General features: G+C 54.9%; 1 protein-coding gene across 6 annotated transcripts in view; it reads left to right on the forward strand.

The window, feature by feature from the left end:
• The window catches only part of WDR60 (WD repeat domain 60), a 46908-nt gene extending 22314 nt beyond the window's left edge, over positions 1–24594 (forward strand). For 3 of the 6 annotated variants that reach the window (XM_023523605.1, XM_023523603.1, XM_023523606.1), the window contains 16 exons: positions 2033–2135; positions 5244–5373; positions 6493–6604; positions 7458–7546; positions 8658–8784; positions 10443–10615; positions 11323–11485; positions 13946–14059; positions 14147–14208; positions 14611–14662; positions 15898–15958; positions 18487–18586; positions 18773–18904; positions 20703–20926; positions 22167–22273; positions 23648–24594. In XM_023523605.1, the coding sequence (XP_023379373.1) occupies positions 2033–2135; positions 5244–5373; positions 6493–6604; positions 7458–7546; positions 8658–8784; positions 10443–10615; positions 11323–11485; positions 13946–14059; positions 14147–14208; positions 14611–14662; positions 15898–15958; positions 18487–18586; positions 18773–18904; positions 20703–20926; positions 22167–22273; positions 23648–23871 (1973 nt within the window). In that variant the 3' untranslated portion in view covers positions 23872–24594. Of the gene's footprint in view, positions 1–2032; positions 2136–5243; positions 5374–6492; positions 6605–7457; positions 7547–8657; positions 8785–10442; positions 10616–11322; positions 11486–13945; positions 14060–14146; positions 14209–14610; positions 14663–15897; positions 15959–18486; positions 18587–18772; positions 18905–20702; positions 20927–21001; positions 21616–22166; positions 22345–23647 lie in introns of those variants that run through there. The other 3 variants (XM_023523607.1, XM_023523604.1, XM_023523609.1) reach the window with 3 other exon arrangements.
• The last annotated feature ends 231 nt before the right edge of the window (positions 24595–24825 follow it).

The raw sequence follows: 24825 nt of genomic DNA on the forward strand, positions 1-24825 counted from the left end.
AATACAATGTAACGGTCCAAATGCAGGTCTGGCAGAGCGATTACCCTGTGTTGTGCCTCGTGCAGAAGCAGCAGAACTGAGCCGAGGCGCTCTGCCATATCAAATCTTTTTTAAATTTATAGGTAAAAAAATGCCTTTGAGGCCAGTGGGTAGCCGTCCTGGCAACAGCGGTGTCCAGCAGGACCCCCCTGGTGATTTCTCCCTGTGGGGCTGCAGCGCGCTGGGGACTTGGCAGTGGATTCACAGCCTGCTGTCGCAGGCGCCCGAGAAGTGTGCAGGATCGCACCCTGAGTTCCCGGCTCCCTCACAGGCCTGCGAGAGCCCCTCTGCCACTCATGGCCCACGCGGCGCCGACCAGCGCGGCCTTTCGTAGCTTGGTTTGCAAGATTCGAGTTGACAGTGCCTGGCAAGGCGTTGTTTTGGTTGTGTTTTTTATCTGAGAGAATTGTGTACGCCAACGTGCAGCGCTGTCCAGGCAGAGCTAGAATTGCCCTCTGGGCCCCATTTCATGTTGAGCGGCCTCGCCGAGCAGAGGTGATCGTCATACCTACGGTAGGAGGCCACAGAGTCACGCTCGATGGTACTGGCCAGCTGTGTGACCTCGGGCAGTTACGTGGCCTCTCTGTGCTTCAGTTTCCTTTCCGTAAAGAAAGAGTAAGATATTCTTTGGGGTTGTTGTGAGGATTAATTAAATAAGCTAATACACGTAAAGAGCCTTAGAGGGCGTCAGGGACACACTGAGTACAGTGAATGTTAGGGTCAGGGCTGCTCGACAACCGTCACCAAGTGGTGAAAGTATTCTTGTGTCCTGCGTGTCCAGCCTTTGCTGTCACGGTAATATTTTACGCGTCACCCTGCGTCACCCTGCGGTGATTGACCTATTTGCTTAGGAGCTGCACACGTTCCCCTTTCCAGCGTTATAGGGAGCTATTTGGTAAGTAACTTCTCCAGTGCGCTAGGTTCCACAGTGGTATTTGAAAGTTCACATACTCGCGAACGCTGCGTGACTCACTCGGTCGGTGAGCATTTTCTGACTGTTGACTCGGAGCACTTGTGGGCCGTGCTGCAGGTCTTAGTCCTGTGGCTTTAAATGCTGTCCGCATTCCTCATGTTTAAAGCAGAAACAAAATTTAATAGCTAGCTCTCAGTACCTGCAGGGTAGGTCTCTCCTCGTAAACGCGACCTGCTTTAATCCTTGCGACAGTACTGTGTGGTAGGTTCGGACAGGTGGGGAAGCAGAGGCACACCATCTGCTCACAGTCACAGAGCAGGTAACGGGCAGAGTGGGGCTCTAGCCCGGGTCCTTCAGCTCAGACCCACGTGTTCCCTCCGACCCACTGGCCTCACGGATTTGAGGGTAGGTGGCTCCGGCCTTTTGATGAATTCCAACACACCAACACACACCCCAAAGGCATGAGATGCAGTGGGAATAAACATGTGAACAAACGGGTGAACCCAGACAGGAAACCACAGAAGTCCTCAGGGGCAGAGGTGGACTGAGGGTGGCGGGCCAGGCTGTTCACGACGGTGGCAGCCTTCTCGGCCAGTTAGTCACAGGCGGTCCGTCTAACCACGTCTCTGCACGTTGTGAAGTTTCTGATGAGACCCGCCTGCATTCGTCTTGGCTTTTGTCTGGCACAGGACGTGATCCAGGGTTAACTTTCGTGAGCCGCGTGACTTGCATTTGCTCTGCCTCGTAGCTCTTTCGTTTGCTCACATCCCAGTTCCCTGAGCTGGGCATGAATTTGAGAGCATAGGACTGCATCTTACGTAAATCTGTAACCGTGTCTAAAACTCTCAGAGAGTGGCACATACACAGTCGATTTTGCTTTGCCGCCTGAAAGTGTGAGATGAAATTAGCGGAAGCGGCCTCTCAGCTGCTCAAGGGTGATGTTTATCACTGTTGTCATTAGTTACGTGTGAAGACCTTATTGAGTATAATTATTACATATGTTTCTAATTGTTTTACTCGATTTTTTTGCTAGAGAGAAGTATTTCAGTTTCACAAAAATACCTTTTTTTTTTGGTACAGATACAAACAGTTCCTCTTCCAGAGCCTCCGTTTGCGGAATTTTTGTGGATTTTGCAACAGCTTCCCACCGTCAAAAGAGTCGGACTCAGGCCCTAAAGCAAAAGTAGGTGCACTGGGAAATTTGTGAAAAGAATTATGGAGTTTTAAAATAGTTTTCTTCAGCATGCTGTTAAAAAACAGAGCTGCTCATTTTATTTTCACTGCGGACTGCTTAACACGTTCTTTCCTTTGCGCGCTGTTTCTCGGAGCTCGGCTGTAAGTAAAGCAGGTGTGCGTGCTGCCTGCCGTGTCGGATGCTCCATCTGGCGTCACCCACTTTGGCTGAAGCAGAGTCCCAGTCACGCAGCACGGAGTGAGCCTGGCCTGCAGCTCAGGGACCTCCCACTGGAGGTGCAGTTAATGCCACTCTGTTCTGGGACACCCAAAGTTGATGGAATCTATCAGCTATACTTTGCAGAAGCTCTAGAGAAACAAACACAGATAACAAAAATAAAAACAAATCCACCCAGACATAGTGTACTCAAATGGCTGGGCACCAGAGTGAAGGAGGGGCCGGGAGAAGCAGGCGGGGGCAGGGAGACCGCTCTGTGTGGGGGGAGGGGAGGGGACGTGGAGGTGGTAACACTGAAAGCTGAGCTTCCAGGGGAAGCATGTAGACTAGAGACCACGTTTAAGACGCTGAAGGAAAATTACTGCTCAGACTTTGTACCAAGGGAATGATATTCTTTAAAAACGAAAGCAAAAGATGTACATTTTCAGACACAGTAAAGCTGTGAGCATTCACTGCTAGCAGACTTATACTAAAATAACAGTTAAAGGAGTTTCTCAGGCCTAGGGAAACTGACCCCAGATGAAAACACAAACACCTGTTTGGGACAAGGCAAGGGAATGGGTCAGTGGGTGGTCACAGGAACTGACCACATGATGCTGACCACATGAAGCCTCGACGTCTTGTGAAATCAACATTACTTCACAGCTCTGTCCAGGAACTGGGGCGGGGAAGGGGCTTGTAATGGTAGCTTGCGATGAGGGCCTGGCAGGGAGAGGTGAAGGTACTTAGTTTAAGGTAGACTTCAGCAGGTCAAAAATGCATGTTAAAATAGCTAGAGCAACTGTTAAAACATAATGCAAAAAATTCATAACAAGTAGAAGAGTAAATGGAATGATGAAAAATACATGGTTAATCAAAAGTAGTCAAGAAAGGAGAAGCAGAAACAGAGTGTGGAACAAATAGGAAACAGGAAGATGGCAGGTCACACCAAAAATCCATCAATAATTACGTCATATGTCAATGGCTGATGAACCAATTAAAAGACAAAGATTGTTCACTGGGAGAGAAAATAACCCGAGTCCAGCGCGTCCTCACTCAACATGGTCGATGGGCTCTGCCACGCAGGCAAAACGGCAGCTGGGCACCGAGTCTGGCCTCGGGCTGGCCGACACAGACAAGAGCCGGGTCCCTGCGGCGTCATGTGCTGCACGTGACTCCCGGGACACGGACCTCACACGTCAGGACACAGAGCTGAAAAAAGCATGGAAAACGCGCGCCAAGCAAACAGTAACGGAAGAACGCTGGTGTCGCTGATATCGAAGGAAACTGGAAGCAAGGCTAGAAATAGGCACTGAATGCCGAGAGGGTCAGTTGCACAGTCGAGGCGAGCGGCCCTCCCGTGTGAAGCCAGGCCTGGTGGTAGATGTACCTGGGCAAAACCCGCACCCTGCAGGGAGAGGGCGGGTTCACAGTTCACAGTCAGAGGTCTACCCTGTCTCTCCCGGGAACTGATAGTTTAGTGGAGACGCGCAAGATTTGAACAGCGCGGTTAACAAACCGCAGCTAACACGTTATGCCTGCACCTGCAGTCCCCAGGTTCTTTTCAGGAATACACAGAACATTTCTCAAAAATGCTGTGCACCGTGAACATGGGGTTGAAACGATGAGAGGATGTTCTCTGGCCAGCGTCAGTAAGCTAGAAATTAACAAGGTAATAAGGAAATACCCAAACGTTTGAAAAATGAGTGGTGTAACGTCAAATGAGAGTTAGAAGCTACTTTTAACAGTGATAATGAAATCGGCATTTTAGCATCTCTAGGCAGCTGAAGCTATTCTGAGGCATATATTAGAAAAGGAGAAGGCTGAAAATGAGTGGCCTGCACAGGGGTCTCCAGAGGCCAGAGAGAGTGGCAAGCTAGAGGTGAAAGGGACAACATAATGAAAGGTAAGGGCGGAAATCTGTAAATTCAGGGTGGTCACGATAAACCCAACAAAGCCAAAATTCTAATAAACCCCTAAGAGGCCTGACCAAGGGGGGAAAAAAGAGAAAGCAAGACGCAAATAATAGCAAAAATGAAAAAGGGGGCATTACGACATGTTTACAAACGTGAAAAAGAGCACAATGTGGTATCGTGGAATGGTTTGTGTCCGTTGAGTGTTTAAATGACATGGATCAGGTGGCAGGGTTCGTCTCTGCAGGTGCTCTGTGGTCGAAGACTTCTCGGAGGGCTGGGGGTAATAAGTCAGGAACATAGGAGATGGTGGCCAGAGAGTCAGGTCACGGGAAGGGGGCAGTTGGGGGTGAAGATCCGAGAGCGTGTGGACAAGGAAGGAGAGCGGATCGAGTCAGTGACCTGCCTGGGTGTGGAAGGGTCGTTCGCTTGCTCGGAACCCACTGACTGGGCACCAGCAGTGCGGGCATCTTGGGAAATGCAAGGAGTGAGACCGTCCAAGCCGAGCTTCCATCCCCGCGTGTGGGGTGAGCTCGGGCATGCCGATGGGGGCTGGGGGAGACGGAGAGACCAGCTCAGGTGACTGGAAAGGAAATGTCTGCAAGGCCACAGGTTTGGGGAGCCTCGTGGGAGGGCGACATGCTCAGACGCGAGGTCACGTCCCGTGGGCTCAGGAAGAGTAGGGGGCACGCACCTGACAAGCTGCATCCCCTGGCCACAGTTCAGGTGGCGTCTGAAGAAGGTAACGCAAGTCAAGGCCTGTCCGTCCGTGAAGTGTTTTCCATGGAAACGCTAGCAGCACGTGTTATAACTTCATTTTGTTAGCCTCGGGAGCCCTGAATCCTGGTGCTCGCACTCCGCTGGCCCCTGCACGGCCGTGTCATTTTGACGACCGTGGGACAGCCTGGGCCCAGCCGGCCACCCCGCCGGCTGAGGCCCCTGAGCACCGCGTTCACTCTAACGTGTGTGTCTCCCGTTCCTCTCAAAGGACGCGCAGCGCGAAGCTGCTTCGGCTCATCGACTTGGACTTTTCGTTCACGTTCTCTCTCTTGGACCTGCCACCGGTAAATGAGTATGACATGTACATCAGAAACTTCGGGAAGAAGAACACCAAGCAGGTTAGTACCGGCGGTGGTGACCCAGGGACGAGGTATGAGTGGCGAGCGAAGCACAGTGGGTGACGGTGCCACAACGGGCCTCGCGGGAGCTGGGGGCTGGGCGGCAGCAGCCAAGGACACAGGCACGGAGGGGCCTTCCCCACGGGCTTGGCAGCCTGTAGGCCACGCGGCGTCCAGGGGCCCCACGCAGGCCACCTCCACTCCTCTTCACCTCCGGGTCCCTTATGTGGGTTCCTGGGGATGGTGGCCGTCCTGCCGTGCAGGGTCTCCCACTCTGTGTGCACTGTGCCTCCTGTGCCACCCCTGCCGACTCAGCTGAGTGCCCACTCGCGCAGCGCCCAGTGCGCCCAGCCCTCCCGGCGCCCACCTGTGTCTCTGTCACCTTACCCAGCACTCCTGTCACCTGCGTTTCTTGTGTCCATGGCTTGTTTTCAAGGTGACTTCTTCCCTAGTGACTTACACTGAATTCTCTCATTTCCAGTCTGTCTCACACAATTGGTACTTGCCATTGGCTTTGCGACGGGCCAGCTTCCCAAAGTTCGAAGTCAGGGATCACCTCTCATATTTGTCTGTGTCCCTGTTAGTGCCACCAGCCGACACATTCTCGGGCCCATGCAGTTGGCGTGCGCTCTCAGCTGGGAGGACACGGAGCGGGCTCAGGAGGTCCACAGCTCACCGTCCTTGCTGTTGACTTACTCTGACCTGAGTAGATTATCTGACTTCGTTGCTTGTTTCCTCATCTCAAAGCTATTAGTAGCAGAACTGTCTCTACTGAAGCATGTACCTTTTTGAAATAAAAAAGTTGCCTTTGGTTTTGCACAGCCAGTTTGTTCCAGTCGGGGCGTCGGCGGGCTAGGTGGTAGTATTTGCAAACCAAAGCTGAATTGTTTGATGTGACTTTTTGAAAACACTTTTAAAAATTAGGCCAGTATATAGCAAATGTTTAAGACACAAACAATGTTCGCATGATTGTGATTTATGCCATGATACTTATTTTTGACAAAAGCAGGAAGACTGCCATTAATAACTTCATAATTTTTAATTGTTTTTCTTTTCAGTGCGAGACATTGCTCTGAAGTTGAGACGCGATGCTAACTCCTGCATACCTTTGTTTTTAAGGCCTACGTTCAGTATAACGAAGATAATGTCGAAAGAGACATCCAGACGGAGGAGCTAGAGACCAGGGAAGTGTGGACCCAGCACCCAGGGGAAGGCCCGGCTGTGTCTGGTGGTAAACGGCCGTCTCCTGACCATCGAAAGCTGAATGTCTTGACGTTATTTTGGGCATTGTCCTTGTGACCTTCCTGTTCTTCCTCTTACATCTTCCTCTTCTGCCACCCTTCTCCGTCCGGCATCTTTCTCTGTGGTCGGCGTGTGGCTGTGGGAGCACCCAGCGTTTTCTCACCAGTGGGCTGGCAGGAGGGCCCCGACGGGATCCATAACGCCATGTCCCTCAGCGTGGGGCGGGGCCGCATTCCAGACCAGCGGCTTCAGGGTGGGCTCTGGAGCACCCCACTTCTGCCTCGGGGCGGTCTGCCTCACCAGTTCCAGACATGTTGCGTCAGTGTAGGCGGACGGCCCCAGAATGCAGTATTCTGCACGCACGGGTCCTTTTCGGTTCTTTACGGGCTGAACCGCACGTTCCTGGCCGCCGTCGATTCTCAGGGGTTCCCTATGCGTCACCCTCTCTGCTCAGGGAAGTCTCACCCTAGGGAGTCATACGAAACCAAACGTTCACGTAACTAAATTGATGCTTTTAGCTGTTTTCCTTAATACCTTTAAGTGGGACTCCATTATAGACTCGTAAAATAAGATGCAATTGTTGTTTTTTAAATTAAATTTATTGGGGTAACATTGGTTAACGAGATTATATGAATTTCAGGTATACAGCGTTTTGATACACCTGTGTGCTCACCCCAGGTGGTGATGCGGCTTGTGAAGAGGTCACTGATAGACCCAAGATAAATGTGGACTTTTCTGAGTCCTTCCAGGTCCCTGGTGCCCTGCCACCCCTGTGAACCCTACGGTGTGTAGCGCTTGACTGTTTCCGCGTCAGCCTGGTTGGTTTTCTGTGACTCTTCCAGGGAGAGAGAACAGAGAGGACACTGATGCTGCGGTCGTGCCGAAGGTGGACACGCCCAGACTGTCCAGCTTTCTCCGGGCAGCCTGCCAGGTACGTGCCGAGATGTGACCAGCACATGTGTCGCCAGCAGTGCTGGCCGTGTATTTGGATTCTGTGCCTCAACATTCATTGCTTACATTCTAACATAAACAGAAGTTAAAACAGATGTGTTCAGTTGGCAAGGCAAACATAGTCCAGGTGTTTGAAACTGAGAAAGCCATGACTTTAAACCGATCGCGAAAATTCTCAAAATACCTACGGAGACAAAGGGAACGGTATGGAGAACCCCAGTACTTCCGTGGGCATCGTTTACGGCCGACTGGTGTCCTCTAAGCCCCCTGTTCACCCGCCAGCCGCCCCGTCCGTCATTGTGCAGCGGTGCGGCCACCACACGTTCCCTCCGTGAGCGTTTCCGTGTGAGCCTCCAGCGAGAGGGGCGTTGGAAGCGTGCCTGACGTCATCGAGTGTGGCATTGGCGTCGCGACCCCGCTTTGTGCAGAGTGCGGGGTTCGGGTGCGAGCAGCGGCGGGAGCTGAGCGAGCCGACGTGCAGGTGTGGGGCGCGCCTCGTCTCTGTGTCCAGTCTGCGCCGTTCCGCGCAGCTCACGGGGCTGGGGCAGGGAGCAGGCGGGTGCCAGGCGAAGACGGGAGGACGCGGCTGCAGCAGGAAGGGAGTGAGGACAGCGCACCCTGGCCTCCCAGGTCCCCTGTCTCCTACCGCGGACCCCACGCCCGTCCTCTGCTGCAGTGGACCTTCCTTCCGAGTTTGCGGAGTCACCTCCACCCGTTGCCACCCTAAACACGACCTGTCACAGCACTGACCGTGACCGACTGCTCACTCGGGGTCCTTACTGCCGCCCGGCAAGGAGGACGGTAGTGGCGTGTCACGCGTCCCTACGCGTCATGTTTATTCAGGACAGGTGGATGGTCAGGCCTTCACCATGAACGGTGACGTGCAGTGCTAAACTCGGGCTCTCCCGAGGGCTCCTGTCAGCAGGGTGACCCGTCAGTTCCTTCTGCCGTGCAGGCAGAACTGTGGCTTCCTCTGTTTTGTGATGTCCCGGGGTGGGCAGTTATCTTAAGTCATGGATGAAATGAACAAGCAGCGACGTGTCTCTGTTTTTCCTTGTAAACGTGAATGCCTTGCTCCTTGTCTCTGAAAGGTGGTTGCCGTTTTGCTTGAGGAGGACCATGTGGCGGCACCCAGTTGGAGCCCCGGGGCCCCGGGCAGCAGCCTGCATTTCTGCGACAGCGCCACTCAGCTCAACACCAGCCTGCCGTTCCTGCAGCGTAAGCGGCGTGCTCGCCTGCGTGCGCCTTAGAGCCAGTGCGGGACGCCCGTGTGGAAACCATGGGCTTTGCTCCTCTGGGGACATGGGGGTGCAGCGGATGTGAGCAGAGCTCGGCAGGAGTCAGCCTTTGTTACATGTGACAGTGAACCGTGTGTGACAAGAGCTTGGTGGTGGTTTGAGCAGGGATTTGCAGGGTGTGAACGGGTGAAGGTCTTTGAGTGAGTGGACACTGAGATGCCACGTGTTTGTTGTAGATCTCGCTGCTTTCCTGTTGGTTATTTGGCCTCTTTGGCTTTACGGGAGCAGCGTGAGTGTGTGCAGAGTCGCCGCATCACCGCCTTAGCTGCAGGTTTGAGTAGCGAGCTCGACATTGCATGTGGATCTTCCCGCTTGGATTTCAAGTTCATCCCTGGTCCACAGCAGAGGAAGCCCGTGTCACCAAATGTGAAGTGCAGTTGCATGCCCAGTGTGTCTCCTCAGCCCAGTTCCGGTTTCTTAAGCTGGTCAGCGCTTGGCTTTAAAAGAGGCAGCTGGCGAGGTAGGGGCAGCCTGGCCCCGTCCGTGAGAAGGAGGGGTTGCGGCGAGCCCAGCATCGGCTTCACCTGCTGCTCCTGGGCCCGTGCGAACCAGGGCATTGGTGCCCTTTGTTCTAGAGATGTCTTCCTTGTTTGGAGATGGAGATTCATGGATGTTCCTCTGCATTTAACATTAATGCAAATGGCATTGTTAAAAAGAAAACCCATGTGTTTTGGGTGTGTTTTAGTTTTTAGGAGTTGTCCTGTTAGAAAAACAGGAAGGAGCTGTATCTGTAGCATAGAAAATGCGGCATGCACGTGCCGCAGCCTCCCACACCCTCCCTCCCGAGCTGCTGCGTGAGGCGCCTGGTGGGCCGGAGGTGCTGGTCAGGTGACGTGCACCGCTGGAACCCGGAGCCCTCCGTCAGAGACAGGTGCACCTGGCGCTCTCACAGGACGGGCCCGTTGTGTGGGGGCATGAGACCCTCACGCGGACAGCAGAACATTGTCTTCGGCCGTTTGCGTGGACTGGGCCCGAGTGGGGATGACAGGGGCCACAGCGCATGCCGCCCCTGCCCGGCCCTCCCTCGGTGCCGTCAGCGCCAATGCACAGGTGTGGCCTAGCGACCGCCCACGCCGGCCTCGCTCAGCAAGTGCCCAGCGGCCCAGGTGCGGCCCAGATGGAGCAGGACGGACAGACCCGCCGCCCTCCTGCTGGGCTGGGCAGACCAGACCAGCTCAGCGAGTGAAGGGCGCGTTCTGAGGAGAAACGTGCAGGGGCCGGGAAGTTGCTGTCAGGGCAGGTGGTCCCCGTCCCTGACGGAGGCCTTGCTGCCTGAGTCCCGGCTGCAGTCATGGCGGGAAGTCAGCCTTGTAGGAGCGGCCCGTGAGGGGGGGCACGTGTTCAGACTGCTGGTGCCGGGCCGGCAGGCGGGCCCTGGAGCAGGGCCACGGGCCGACCTGGCGGTTCCCCAGCAGAGCGGCCGCGCACATCCGGCGCCGGTCCCAGGCATGGCAGCGTGGGAAAGACGGCTGCGTCTCCGTGGAGCTGGCCTGCGAGTATTCTCACGGTGTGGGCTTAACGCGCATGGGTTCTGGCAGATGCCAAAGCGCACAACTGTTTTCCTTGTTTCATCTCCAGATCGGAAAGTGTCCTGCCTGCATGCCTCTCGGGTCCAGGGGCAGACAGTGGTGTCTGTGCACGGCCTGCCCGGGACGGCGCCCGCCTCCCCGCTGGACAGCAGATATGTGCTCTGCGTGTGGGACATCTGGCAGCCCTCGGGCCCTCAAAAGATCCTGGTCTGTGAATCGGAGGTACAGCTCGGGGGAGTCGTGGGGTCAGTGAGAGGAAGGGCCGGCGGTGTGGGCCATGGTGTTGGCGGACAGGGACGCAGGAGGACAGGGGCCTGCAAGAAACCAAATTTCTGCACGTGCAGGTGTGGGGAACCCGGGCACCACAGCCGTTTGGGTCCACTGGGAACTGGGCGTCAGCATGGCTCCAGCCTAATAAAAACAGTGCCCCGGCAGGGTTCTGGGCCCCCAGAAGCACACACTTCCTCGTACCGTGTGGGTCATGGGTTTCTTAGAGGTTTCTTTACGTGCTTGAGGTTGTCACTCTGTGGCTTCACGCGCTTCCCACCCCTGGCTGACAGGCCGTTGTCTGGTGACCAGCAGGTCAGTGGCAGAGCCAACCTCTAACGTGTGCTTCCTTTCGCTTTGGGAATACGCGTTCGTATTTTCCTGTTTACGTTCTCCCTGACCTCGGAATCACTGATTTCCACCAAAACCGTGGAGAAGAATAAACGGGTGTCAGTTTTGGGGGCTTGAAAATAACTTTTTGCGACCTGGGTTGCAAATGGGATGACGGGGAGGGGTGTCGGTGTACACACCGTGTACCCCGCACCACGTTTTCCGTGGGAGGTCGCCGACGCGCAGACACGGTCCACCCACCATGTCACGGCATCTGGGCGGAAGGCTGGTGGGGATGCCGAGGGAATGGAGAGCTTTCTGTGTGCCCCCAGGTCACATGTTGCTGCCTGAGCCCCTTCAAGGCCTTCCTGCTATTTGCGGGGACCGCGCACGGCTCGGTTGTCGTGTGGGATCTGAGGGAGGACTCCCGGCTCCATCGCTACCTGAGGCTCAGCGACTGCTGCTGGACGTTCAGGATGGCGACCTTCTCCACCGGTCAGTGACAGATCTGAGGAACGTCTGGAGTTTGGCATTTATTGTTTGGGTTACCTCAGAGGGTAGGGTCTGACCTGAGCAAAAGATGCCTTTGACTAATAGGACAACAGAAACCCATCCAGGTGACATTTAGCCAGTGGCCAGCAGATGGCAGTGTTCTTCCTTGTTAAATTTGTAGATTCTGAACCTTCAGTGAAATGACATTTGGTTTAAATTAGCTTGAAGTGCGCTGGCATGTGGGCTCCCATGTCTCAGTTCACTCCAGCGGGGCCGAAGGGACCAGACTAGCTGGACTTGCTGGGACCCCCAATGAGACTCCCTGAATACTACATGCCAAAACCACACAGCCACATAGCCACAACCACCCACAACCACACAGCCACAGCCAACCACAGCCCCACAGCCACAACGAAACAGCCACAACTACAGCACACCAGCAGCCACCCAACCACTGGGGGGACTTGTGTCCTGGGGCTTTCTTTCTGAGTGCTTCGTAGATGTCATCTGTTTAATGCCTGCCTCACCCTCCTCCCCCTGCTTGGGGAGATGAGAGGCTGGCCATGGTCACACTGACCTCGCCGACTGTCTTCACTGTCTTCCTGTCTGTTCCCGCCCGGGAGCCCCACCCCACCCCACCCCCGTGCCCCGCTGTCACGGGTTGGTTTTCCGTCTCTGGTTTTGCTTTTTCCAGTTGTCAGATAAATGGGACCATATGGAACGTGGCCTTCAGTCAGCGTAGCGTTTGCAGTTCACTGTGCAGTCGCGTGCCCGCAGTTCATCCTCCTCTGCTGAGCAGTATGTCCATTCTAGAAAAATCCAGGGCGGTTGTCCAGCCACCAGCTGGTGGACATTTGTTAGTTCCAGTTGTTGGACTGCGAACAGCAGGCCCATCGCACCGTTTTGCCTTCTCTTCGGTGGCAGGCAGCCCGTCAGCCATTCTCCATCCTGATGGGCGTGTGGCCGTGTCTCAGCGCAGTTCTCGCGTGTGCCGTCCTGTTGACACGGGATGTGGAGCACCCTCTCGTGTGCTTGTTTGCCTTCTGTGCGTCTTCGAGGAGGTGTCTGCTCAGATCTTTCACACAGCACTGAGTTGATTTGCTGCTTTCTTACTGTGGAGTGTCAGATGTCTTCGTTTTGGACGATGGTCCTGGACTAGATGTGTCTTTACAAGTGCTTCCTCCCAGCCTGGGGCTTGTCTCCGCGCTCCCTCACGCTCTGTTCCCCTAATCACTGCCCGTGAGATTTCAGTGCTACGAGGACGTCGCACATCTGTTAACGCGCTGTGTGTGTCTGTGTCTCACACGTAAAAAGAGCACGTGGGTTTCGTCCCCCGATGACCAGCGTTTCCCCTTCGAGGGAGTCACTGCCGCTGTCGAGAACATTTGCATCTGTAGGTGCCTCGTGGGGTTGATGCTGGTAGGAAAGATCTTTTAGAAACATTTTCTAACTGCTGCTCCTGTTACAATAAACGCAAATACGTTCGTCTCTTAAAATACTCCCTTCGTTTTCTTTTGCCATCTAAACGTCGTCCCTAAAGTGAAGTTCCAGTGGGCCGCTGGGAGTGAGGGGCCGAGGGACCCGCGATACAGACCCCGGGTCTGCAGAAGCCGGTCACAGCGTGGCGCTGTCCTTCAGGCACAGCGAGTCCACGCCTGCCATCGAGTCGGCCTTTTGGGGACAGTATGTCTTTTTTTCAGATTCTTCCCTGAGTTCAAACCAACTCTAATTTTACTTCTTGCTTTAAAAAAAAAAAAAAAAGTCTATTTCTGTCCTGGGTCTTCAGTTCCGCGTGTTTCTGTGCTTTCTGAGGAGACGCAGGGCGGCTGAGTGTGGGATGCTGATCTCGTGTCCCACCCTGTTTTAGGGAGAACGTCCATCGGCTGAAATACTTTCGCTTGTTTTTCATTTTCTTCTCGCGGGGGCTGGGTGGGGGCCCTGCTGGTTTCTCCCCTGGACGTTCTGTGTTCGGTGCTGTAGGTGCGAGTAGCTTGTCACCGCTTCGTGGCATGTCCTGACCCTGGCGGGCGGCGGGGCTGCTGAGTCGGACTGCGCTCTGCGCCCCTGCACCGCTGTCTGAGCCTCCCCACTGTGGGAGCAGCATCTCCTCCGTCCTGCGTCACCTCCCAGCGCGGGCCGCCCTGCCATCGCCGAGGGCCCCCAGCCCTGCCCTGGGAGTTAGACTCTCCCTCCGGTCCCCACTCTCTGAGACTCCCTCCCGCCCTTTGCGCTGGCCGGCCGGGGCTCCCGTCTCCCTCGTCACAGGCATTTTGGGCTCTGTGGTCTCTGCTTCATGGCAAGGCTGACAGTGACAGTCATGTACGACTTCGTCTGTGGTCTGCGTTGGCCGTGTGGTGCCTGGGGACCCGTGTCCCAGAAGCAGCCTGTGTGTGCCCTCGCACACGCTGCTCGCACTTCTGTGACTCGCTGCTTACACGCAGGACTGTGTGCCCTCTACCGCAGATGGCGTCCTTACCCCGGTGAACCACCGCAGCCCTCTGCAGGCGGTGGAGCCTGTCTCAGCACCCATCTACAAAAGGCAGAGCGTCGTGCTCTCTCCCTTCGCTGCTCAGGAAGGTGCGCGGCCCTTGCCCTCCGGGAAACCCGTGAGTCCAGGCGCGAAGTACGCGCTCCCCGTTTACAGCCGTTTCTCTGTCTCACCAGAAATGTCGGGTCTGTCGTTCCACGTCGCCTCCTTGGATGAGAGCGGGGTTCTCAACGTGTGGGTGAGTGGGGTGCGCCGTCATGGCACGCACCAGCCCTGTGGCCGGCTGGCGTGCAGCGGTCGGGGGAGTGCGCGGGGTGCCCCAGCTGAGACAGGGCACCAGGCAGGACTGGACCACGGGGGCTCGTGCGGGATCCGGGGGAGGCAGGAGCAGTGTCAGGGCTGGAGGGCGAAGGGCGTTAGAAGGGCTGGCAGATGGTCCCCGAGGGTCTGGCCATCGGCCACTCGCGGGACAGAGTGAGAGGTCGAGAGAAAGGGGTTCCCACATTTAACATGCTGGTTCTGAGGTTAGTGATTATGCTCGAGCCCCTAGTCCAGCATGCTGTCTTAATCAGAGCTGCGCTTTGCTTAGTTTCATAATTATAAAATGTATTAATATTCATTTTTGATATTCTGTTTTTAGGTGGTTGTTGAATTACCAAAGGCAGATATTGCAGGTTCAATAAGTGATTTAGGTAACTATTAAATAAAAAACTAACTTTAGTCGATGTTTGCTAAAGTGGATAGATTAAAGATGCCAGTGACCACTGTGAGAAATAGGAGGTTAGCTCCCGAGAACTGAACATTAAAGCTGCATATTCATAACTCTCAGTCATCGCACGAGCACCTCGGGCAGTTAACGGGATGTTTTGGCTGAGTGTTTTTATTTCAGTGAGGTTCAGTAAGTTGTATTTCTGGCTGCATAACACCGTTCTCTAAATGATAACTTGGGGACATCTCGGATGGTTCCAAGCCCTGTCTGTTTGCGTTAGATAAGGGGCCGGTCAAGAACTCGGGTCTCGGTTAGATTAGCCAGCACCGTCTCTCCTCCACTCGTGGATGCAGCATTCTTGGAGCAAGCCAGGCCAGTCCTAGGTGCCAGGAAACAAGGGTGACGAGATAGGCCCTGCCTCCGGGAGATAGGTCGGCAGGGGTGCTCGTCAAGGGCCTGGGGCCCAGGGCAGCCTCGACCTACCAGGGAGGTGACCTCCAGGCCCCCGGGGAGGTGACTTCTGGGGCCCCGGGGAGATGACCTCTGGGCCCCCAGCAGTGAGGAGGAGTGGGAGGGCCATGTGAAGTCTATGAGCAGAAACCCTGAGCGCGCTGGCGTCAGCGACAGCTGTGATGGGTACCGAGGCTGTATCAGCAGCGCCGTGCTGTGTGGACAGTCACTGCAGATGCAGTTTATTTGTCTACTTCATTTAAGGCAGTAGCTTGCCTAGAATTTGGGTTTTAATATACACAAATTTCTAGTTTCCCTCTTTGCAGTAGCTATAAAAAAGGAGGATGATATTAGGACCAGACAAAGGAGGCAGAGCCCGTGGACGGCCGAGGGGTCAGAGCTGTGGCTCACTGCTTGGGGAGGTTGTGAGGAGGGTGGGGACGCCAAGTGCGCAGAGCAGGCAGGCGGTGATGGGGACGTCCCCCATCGTATGCAGCCATGCACTTCTGCTGGGGCTCGAGGCACCTTAAATCCTGACTGGTTTTTGTGTAGTGCGCTGTGCTCATCTTTATCAAATCTGAACAGGCCAGGGCTTCTTGGTCTTGACTCCACCAGCCTTTCCCACAGGGCGCTGAGCCGCAGGGTCGTCACCCCAGGCGGTTTTCAGGAGCCCTTCCCGCGTCAGGAAGGCCCCTCCTCATTCCCGATCGGAGGCCGGAAAGGGGGGCCTGGCACCTGTGACCAGACTCAGGATTTCTCCGTTTGCAGGGCTGCTGCCTGGAGGGAGGATAAAGTTAGTGCACAGTGCTGTGATTCACCTGAGTGACAGGTAAGACCTGCCACTTCGAGCTCAGCCATCCCCTGCTCAGGTTGCAGGACCGTTTCCCACAGAAGGCGGTGGTCAGGTTGGCAGTGAGGATCCAGTGTTCTTGCTAAACAGTTTATAATGAACGAGTCAGTGTGAAAATACGGTTGCCAAGTATAGAGCTGACATTTTTTTTTTTGGATTAAAATATTTTCCATCTTACGAATTGGTTCTATTTTGACTATTTTTCACTAATTATTAATACAGCCCTGAACTTAAACATAGATAAGTTTCAAAAACCAGAAACATTGACATGAGAGTTTAATTCAGATGTTTCAGCTTCTGCTTTTATTCATATAACTTAATATGACATAAAAAATCTTAAACGTACAAATATAATTTATAGTACTTATATGTTGCATGTTAATTTCTGGAAGAAACCTTTTCTTGTCATTTACTGTAGTCAGGGGCTAACTCTCAGTATGAGATTTACCTTTGAAAAACATTTGATGTTAGCCTGAATCCTACTTATCAGCCACAGTATCTGTGGGCAGTGATGAACTCGTACCAGCGTCCAGATGGCAAATCACCTGCAGTTGACTTAAATGCAATTAACACAGCGTCGGTTATATGTATAAAAACTTGTGTAATGCAGAGAGCCGGCCACAGGTGCTGCCTGGGCCAGCCTCAGAGCCCTGCAGCGCCTGCAAGGCCACGGGCGAGCACAGCGGCTGTTGCAGGTTGGCTCCCTGCGGAGTTTAGTGCAGGGAGGTCTTCGTGGGGACCCCTTAGGATTGGCGCCTGGAAAGCAGGGGAGGCGCAGGCTTGGCTGTGAGCTGTCACGCAGGCCACAGACAGCCACCTGGCCCCGGGAGCGCCAGCTAGAACGGCTCTCCAGGGCGTCCTCGCCAGGCCTTCGTGCCCTCTCTCCATCAGTCACTGAACTTGAGAGTCCCCAGAGCGAGTGTGACCTTGGGTGGTGGCATGTTGCCTTGTCCACTGTGGATGTGTCACATGCATGGATTGCTCTGTTGGGGCATGCATGTGGCATGTGGGAGCTCAGGGGGGTGACATTGGGGGATGGAGTGAAATTGTGACTTCTTGGAAGGGCGACACCTGAGGTGGGACTTAGGCACGGAGCGTGCTCTGGGCAGAGGGAGCAGTGCATGGGGCACCCCGAGGCGTGAAGAGGCAGGACACATGTAGGAAAATGCCAGGAGATTTGCTGTCGAGAGGTTTGGGGACGGGTCTGTGGCCAGACGCTGAGTGTTTGCTGACCTGAAGGGTTTGACAGTTCTCTTGATGGCTATGTGGAGTCTTTACAGGATTTAAGGCAGGGAGTCGCAGGTCTCATTGCAATTGAGAATGATCAACTTGACAGTGATATAAGGTTGGAACAGAGGAAGGGAGGCTGTCATGCTGGTCGTTGGAAATGTCAGGGTCTGAGCCGAGAGGACCGTCATGGGTGTAGGGTGGATTTCAGTCACAGGGCGTAACTGACCGTGCGGGTTCCAGGAACAGCGAGAGGGAGGGGCCTGCCTCATCCAGGTGTCTGGCTGGGCTTCCGGGTCCCCACCCCGAGATGAGGACTAAGAGGGAAGGGGAGGGCCATGGCGGCTGCCGCAGTAGGATGTGGTCAGCCTGGGGTGAGTGTGTGGTGTGCGTGGCGGTGAGGAGGCAGGCAGCCCTGCAGGAGGGAGCTGGGCTGCAGGCCCAGACCTGGAGTCCCCAGCAGACAGGGACAGGTCCTGAATGTGGTGTGAGAGAGAGTGGCTGGCTTCCTAATGGTGACAAGGGAGGTGGCCCTCTCCTGTTACAGATGCATGCACTAGGTAAGGCAGAACACTGACAACAAACTAAATAGAGTTTTTAAAAAGACAGGAGAATCCCTAAGGCTGGAGCTAGGAGTCAGCGGCCAGCTTCTGCGTGCTATGCAGACCGGGTTCTTGGGCTGTCGGCTCCAGCTCACACAAGACGAGTGGTGCCTTGGGCTGGCCTCAGGCAGGGCGCGAGGAGCGAGGCCCCTGCACAGGACGGTGGCACTCACTGCCCCTGTGGGCAGAGTGGAAGATTCGAAATCCCACTCGGGGTTGGCAGCCGCAGACAAGTGGCCCCCACAGGCGCACCGTTGAAGCTCAGGGACAGCTATCTGGGGAGCGGATATGTCCGCAAGCTCGGCTCACAGGGCTCACATAGGAAGGCCCACAATGAGAAATTCCAGAAACTGCACGCGTGAGGAACCATCACCGTAGCACAGCAAAGAGGATCGTCATACCGAGAATGAGATAATCATGTGATCTAAAAGACGATTCTAGAAATGAAACTTATCCGTGAAAATTAACAGGTAGTGAAGGGTTAGATTAGACCTACCTGAAGAAAGAATTAGTGAACGGGAGGATAGAGCTGAAGAAATTATTGAAAGCACAGACAAAGAAATGAGAAATGGTGAAATGTGACGTGGCCTCCGACACGTCTAATGACACGTGGTACGTGGTCAGTGCGTTACCACTATCCTTACAGTATCCCTGTCCATCTTTGTATTTTTTTTCCAGCCTTTCCCATAAAGGTCATGAACTTTGGGGGGCCATACAAACCCTGAATGTTAAATTTCTGCCTTCGGACCCTAACCACTTTATTGCTGGCACCAACATGGTGGGTAACATTTTAAATTTCATTCTGTGCCTCCTCTTTTCTAGAGTCGCTTGACAGATGTCTTCATTAGAGGTTAACTTACTGTTTGCTTTTATTATAATGCCGTTTAAATTGTTTCGAGAAAAATAGCTGAATCCAGCCTTGTACATAACCCTGTTTAGTCACCATTAGTCTTCCTGTTACTAGGGTCTTATAAGCCATGGCACCAGACAAGACTTGAGAGTGTCTCCCAAATCGTTCAAACCCCAGCAACACAGTATGAGACCAGTAAAAGTGAACGTGATTGACTTTTCACCATTTGGAGAGCCAATATTCTTGGTAAGACCATCTGTTTTCAAAGCACCAGTTCTGTTTGGCCGGCAAAACTCTGGCCGTGACCGACATGCTGGAGTTTTCAGTTGTCCGGTTACTGGTGCCCATCAGGGTGGGTGGCTCTGCACCCTTGCGCCTCCGTCTCTGAGGGTCCCATCTGCGAACGTCATTCCATGTGGCTGCTGAATAGGTCCCCTTAAACTTCTTATTCTGACGTAATTCCCATCTCATGGAAAAGTTACAAGGACAGCACAAAGGATCCCTGCGTGCCCCCCCCCATGTGGGCTCCCCGCACATCACCCCCTTGCCACCATGCTCTGCCCTGTCCTCCCGGGTGTGGATTCCGTACTGGAACTGTCCGAAGGGGCCGCAGCCACTGTCCACTCTCGCCCCCGCCCCTCAGGAGTCAGCCAGTGCTGGCCTGCCGCCCGGTCTGCAGGTCTGATTGGGGTTCTCGGCCGTCCATTCATTCACCTCCTTTATGAGCAAGGTAATGTCCCAGGCCATGTGCCTCAGTCCCTTACTGTATCTCTTCAGCCCCAGACGGTCCCTCAGGCTCATGACCTGGACACTTTTGAAGGGCGCAGTGTACTCCTGAGCTTGGGTTCGGGTGGTGCATTCTGACCCACGTGTGCTCCCTGGATCAGGTGAAACCCCCTCCTGTGGAGTCCCCGTCTCCCCCTTCTGATGCACGAGCATTTTCTGGGGGGACAGGTCTGGCCGCTGCTTACACCCTCCTGTCACCCATCCTCCCCTCGGCATCCACCATGATTCTTGTCAGCATCTGTTGTCGGCGTGATGCCGACGGCGGCTGTGTGACCCCGTTGCTGGTCTTCTCCCCTGGGTGGGCGTGTGGCACATCAGCATGGACACGTGGCTCCTGTCTGTCTTCAGTGCCTTACGATCACTCACTGACTTGGTTCCGCTGGCCCGGGGCGTCCTTGCAGCTGGTCCCCATATCCTACCAGCATCACCCTGTAAGACCTTCTTTGCTTTCTGGTACAAAAGCCCAGGAATCAGCCATTTCTCCAAAGACTTCTGGCTTTGTTAGGAAGAAACACCTAGAAAGCAGGTTGCGCGCAGTGAGAGGTACAGGCGTGCGGGACACAGCGTCAGCTGCAGCCCGCACCCAGGCCCGCACCTGCACCCCAAGCCGGCTCTCCCGGGCTCCCCGGCCCCTGCAGTAGGGAGCCTGGCCCGGCCCCGGGTTTGCTTGGCCCTGGAGTGCACACAGCCTCCCGGTCACCCTCGTCTGTGCTTCTGTTTGAGTATGCGAAGGATGAAATGTACTGAGTAAAAAGGAATTAGAAGCTTCTCTTTCTAAGCTGAGAATTTGATCTTTTACTCAGCCAGCTAAGTTTTGTTTTGTGGAAATTCCAAGCCATGAGGGTGTATGACTATGTTATTAATGCAAGTGTATGTAACTTTTTTTAAAGACAGCTTATTTATTTTCATGGAGGTAATCTCAATGGCCTGTGCGTGAATCAGTGATACTCAGCTTTGTTAAAAATAAACACCTCTGTACATATTTACTGAATTCGTTGACCATTAGCCATTTTGGGGAAGAGGAAGAGGTGCAAAATGGGTCAGAATCTCCGAGGTAAACGCTCATCTGTGCAGTTTGTGAGAACAGATTTCATGTTATAGTTTTGTTGGAAAAACAAAAATAAACCTTTTTTTTTTTTTTTTTTTGCTGTACAAACTAAAGATAGCTAATGCTCATACACATTTCCCTGGCTGCTGAGATTGGGTAAAAAAGGATAAAGAATCAGGATCAACACCCCCACCTCCTCCTGCCCCACAGGCCGGCTGTTCTGATGGGAGCCTCCGGCTGCACCAGCTGGCGTCCGACTACCCGCTCCTGCAGTGGAGTCACAGCACTGAGGGCCACGCCGTCACGGGCCTGCAGTGGTCCTTAACAAGGCCTGCCGTGTTCCTGGTCCAGGATGACGCATCCTGTGTTTATATTTGGGACCTCCTGGAAAGCAGTTTGGGTCCCGTGGCCAAGCAACTCATCTCTCCAGACAAGTAAGTACCATTTTCATACTTATAAATGTAACCAATATTTTAAAAAACAGTTTACACTGTTTGTTTCTCATTTAGTCCAGAATGGCCTACAGATCACAGAATTCATACCGTTTCCCCATCGTTGGCGTTCCATTTGCGAGCTCCTCAGCTGTGCTCATTTCCCAGTGTGACATGTTCAGTGTGAACCTGAGGGACACACTGCCAGCTTCTGTCACGTGGGGCTCAGCGGTTCGGTGTCACATCGAGGGCGCCCCTGCCCAGAGCAGCGTCGCCACCACGCGTCACGTGCCTCTGTGTGGGTTCACTGACAGCCACCCATGTGGACGTGGGGCGTGGGTGTTACCACGGATGGGCTTTCAGTGCTTCTTTGTCTTGTGTTATTAATTAGAAGTTGAAATATTTGTCACAGCTTTCATCGTGAAGGGTTCTCTCTTGACCCTGTTTTGTCTATCACCTGTCGTTTCCTTGAGATTTTGCATTTCAGTAATTCTCCTCCTGTGAAGGCTTGTGATAACCTGGGGGCACGGGGGACCAACCAACTGTAAAAGTAATCAAAAACAAAATACTCTGGCACAATATTAGAGACATACCAGTAAGATCTGAAAAAAATTAAGAATTGCATTTATTTAGTTCAAGCACTAGGTATATACAGTGTTTTAATTATTAAAAAAGTACATCGTCAAAATCCAGACTAATTTACGTATAAACCCATAATACACCTGCAGTTTATTCCAAAAAGTTCGTCAGTTGATCAATAAGACACATGTTCACCGAGCACCAGCTGTGCGCCTGCCCCCAGTGCAGGCACCAGGGTACACAGTGAACCGGCCATTGGGCACGTCCTCATGGGGCGAGGGGGTTGACAAAACAAAACAGAGTGAGTAAGCAGGCCCCACAGTGTGAGACCAGGAGCGATGAGCCGGGCGGGCCGGGGGTGTGGGCAGGAGGGGGTCAGGACTTCAAATGGGGCAGGGAAGGACAGTCTTACTGGGAGGGGACATGTGGGCAAAGACTTGGGAGTGGGGTCTCAGGACAGGCCAAGCCCGCCAGGCCTGGGGCAGACTGCCTGGCAGGGGCCAGGAGTGGGGCCGGGGCCGCAGGGCCCTGGCGGTCAGTGTGTCTGCGTCTGGGGAGGGGCAGCTGAGCTAAAGCCGCTCCAGGCAGGAACACTGCCTCGGCAGAGGGAGCCGGGGAGAGGCTTGTGGTGCGACCTGACGTCGTGCCTGGACACCTGTCTCAGGGCTAGCCACGGCATCAGAGTCGGAGGACCAGCATTCCCGGGAAGTGCTCAGTTTCCTGCAGCTGTGAAGAGAAGCAGAAGAAACTCATCGAGTTTCAAGGACAGAGGTGGGGACAGAGGGAGCATTCGCCACTTGCAGGATTGAGTGAGAAGCCCTCTCGTCGAGGCCTGGGAGCGGGTAGGCGGCCAGCGGCTGGGAGAAGGCGCTGCTTTGGGCCACTGCGGGATGGTGGCCACGGGGTGTAGAGCCCGGACCTGGGGTGCGTTCTGCCTTTGTTGCTTGAATTCTGTCCGGCTCACAGATCCCAAGCACGTTTCAAGTGGCCAGTGATGGTGCCCGTTGCAGTTTCTGGGTCTGCTTTAATGTCCAGGCACAGCTCAGCGACGAGCCGTCCCCTTGTGCCTTGCACACCAAGCCCACGTCCTGGTCCCCGTGCAGGGCCACCTCTCTGTCTGCCACCTGACACTGCTGTTTCCAGTCGGTGGCAAACTGCTGGTTAAGTACCATCACACAGCCGCTGGCAGACACCCGCTCGCATTCACACCAGGAGTGGAACGGCCGCATTAAAGTATTCAGTAGTTGATGAAAATTCTGACTTGTACTTTTCAAGCTTTGCTCGTTGTGGTCTCGTGAGGGCTGACCTGTCCCCCGCCCCCTCACCCCGAATGCTGTGGGTTCTCAGAGCTGGCCCACGATGGTGTGGGCCGCCCTGCCTCAGAGGGGCTCGGCCAGGACCTGCCGGCGAGGGCAGGCGTGCAAGCGCCCTGCGCCTGCGTCTGCGTCACCCGGGCCTGGGAGGTGGGCACCTGGGGTGTGGCCACACGTTTATAGAATGCCGGCAGCCGTCAGGCCTGGACGCTCCCGACCTTGCAGAGAAGACGGGAAGGGTGTGGGAGGCGGGGTTGTTACAGCTGTCACCAACATGTGATCACATGATCCCTGAACACCCTGGGACCGCCGACTGAGTCAGCAGGGTTGGGGACCAGGGAGGCCTCCCGAGTGACGGCGCTGAGCTGAGTCCTAAAGGGCAGGTGGAGGTGACCAGACGGGGAAAGAGTGTCCGGAGAGGTGCCGGGGTCTGGCTGTGTCAGCAGGAGCGGCGCAGTGAGATGAGAGATGGGGCCTGGTTGGGGACGTGGGACAGTGGCTGTTGGGGTGGATGACGTTGCCGGTCACCAGAAAGAACAAGCTGGGTGGACAGGTCTGGAGCCCAGGGCACTGGGCTGGGGACCCAGAGGTGCCATTGCCTGTCATGAGGCAGCACGTCATTGGTCCTCTTCAGTGGTGATCACGAGGCAGACCTCTCACTCGGAAGTAAGTTTTCAAAACAGTTGCTACAGGTTTGTGTGCGTTTATCTGTGCTCTGACCTTCATTGTGACTGTCATCGCACTTTTAGAGCTTTGCTCCCTTTTCACTCCTCCCTCGAGAGAGGGTGACCTGAGAGACTCGGGGTCACAGCGTCTGTGCTTCTGCTTTCAGGCTGGTGGCCATGGTGGTCGTGGGCGAACCGGAGAGGACCAGCGGCAGCTCCCCGGCCCTGGTGCTGGCCAGAGCGTCGGGCGGCGTGGACGTGCAGCAGCTGCGGAGGGAGTGGGTGGCGCCGGGGGCCAACGAGCGGGAGAGGCTGCGGCTGCTTCTGCAGGAAGCTCTTTAGGGGGCTGCGGGGCGGGGACTGCCCCACCGAGCTCAGGGAGCCCATGTAGATGGAACACGCGTTCTGCACAGAACCCAGCCAACCGGGGTGCCGCTCCCGTGCGCCCAGCAAATAAAGCACTGCCCTGTAGTGTCCCCCGATCTTCAGAGGACAGTGTCACCCATGTGCTCTGTTCTGAGACTATCGCTTATGCTTAGAGCAGCCTCGAGTTGTCACATGTATTACCTGATTTTACGCGATCCACCACGAAAACGTGCGTTAGTGAGCGACCCTGGCATGCAGAACGATGGACACGTGACCTTTCCCAGAGCGGAGCTTCCTCTGCCGTTTGTCGCCGACGCCAGGGCGGCCGCTCCAGCGCCTGGCGCACACGTAGATGCTGCGATTTCCTTCCACACGCGGCTGGCACCATCCGCGCTCCTCCTGCGTGTTGGAGGCTGACCTGCCCCCGGGGAGAGCTGGTCTTCTTGCTCCAGGCCTGTCCCGTGAGCCGGCCCAGGCCACACGACGGACTCACTCCCACTGGAGAACATGCGGGGCCCCATCAGCTTCAGGGGTCGGCTCCCAAGTGTCCCCCGAGAGTGAGGGCTCTGACGCCCACACTGTGACTTCAGCCACTGTGGTCTCTGCAGCCCGGGAGGACATGGGCCCGCTGGAGGCTTCGCTGAGGGTCCCCCCCACGGGCCTCTGTGCAGAGGGACATAACCTGTCTCCACAACTAACCGTATTCATTTCCCCACGTTTTTCTTCATTTCTAATGAAAACTTTAACCATAAAACTCGGTTTTCCGCTGGAACAGAAGCTCGCGTTCCCCAGGCGCTTCACAGTGCAGTCAGAACCGCTTGCTGCTTGCCAGTCTGAGACACTTTCACCGCACACACATGACAGGGACGTTCTCCCCGACCCAGCGTCTCAGAGCCGGTCCGCAGAGGAGGCCTCTGCGTGGGTCGTTGGTGCGGAAGTGCCCAGGTTCCCATGTGTGTCCGTCCGCAGCTCCAAGCCC

Source organism: Pteropus vampyrus, unplaced genomic scaffold, assembly GCF_000151845.1.
Source record: "Pteropus vampyrus isolate Shadow unplaced genomic scaffold, Pvam_2.0 Scaffold396, whole genome shotgun sequence".
Taxonomy (NCBI): domain Eukaryota; kingdom Metazoa; phylum Chordata; class Mammalia; order Chiroptera; family Pteropodidae; genus Pteropus; species Pteropus vampyrus.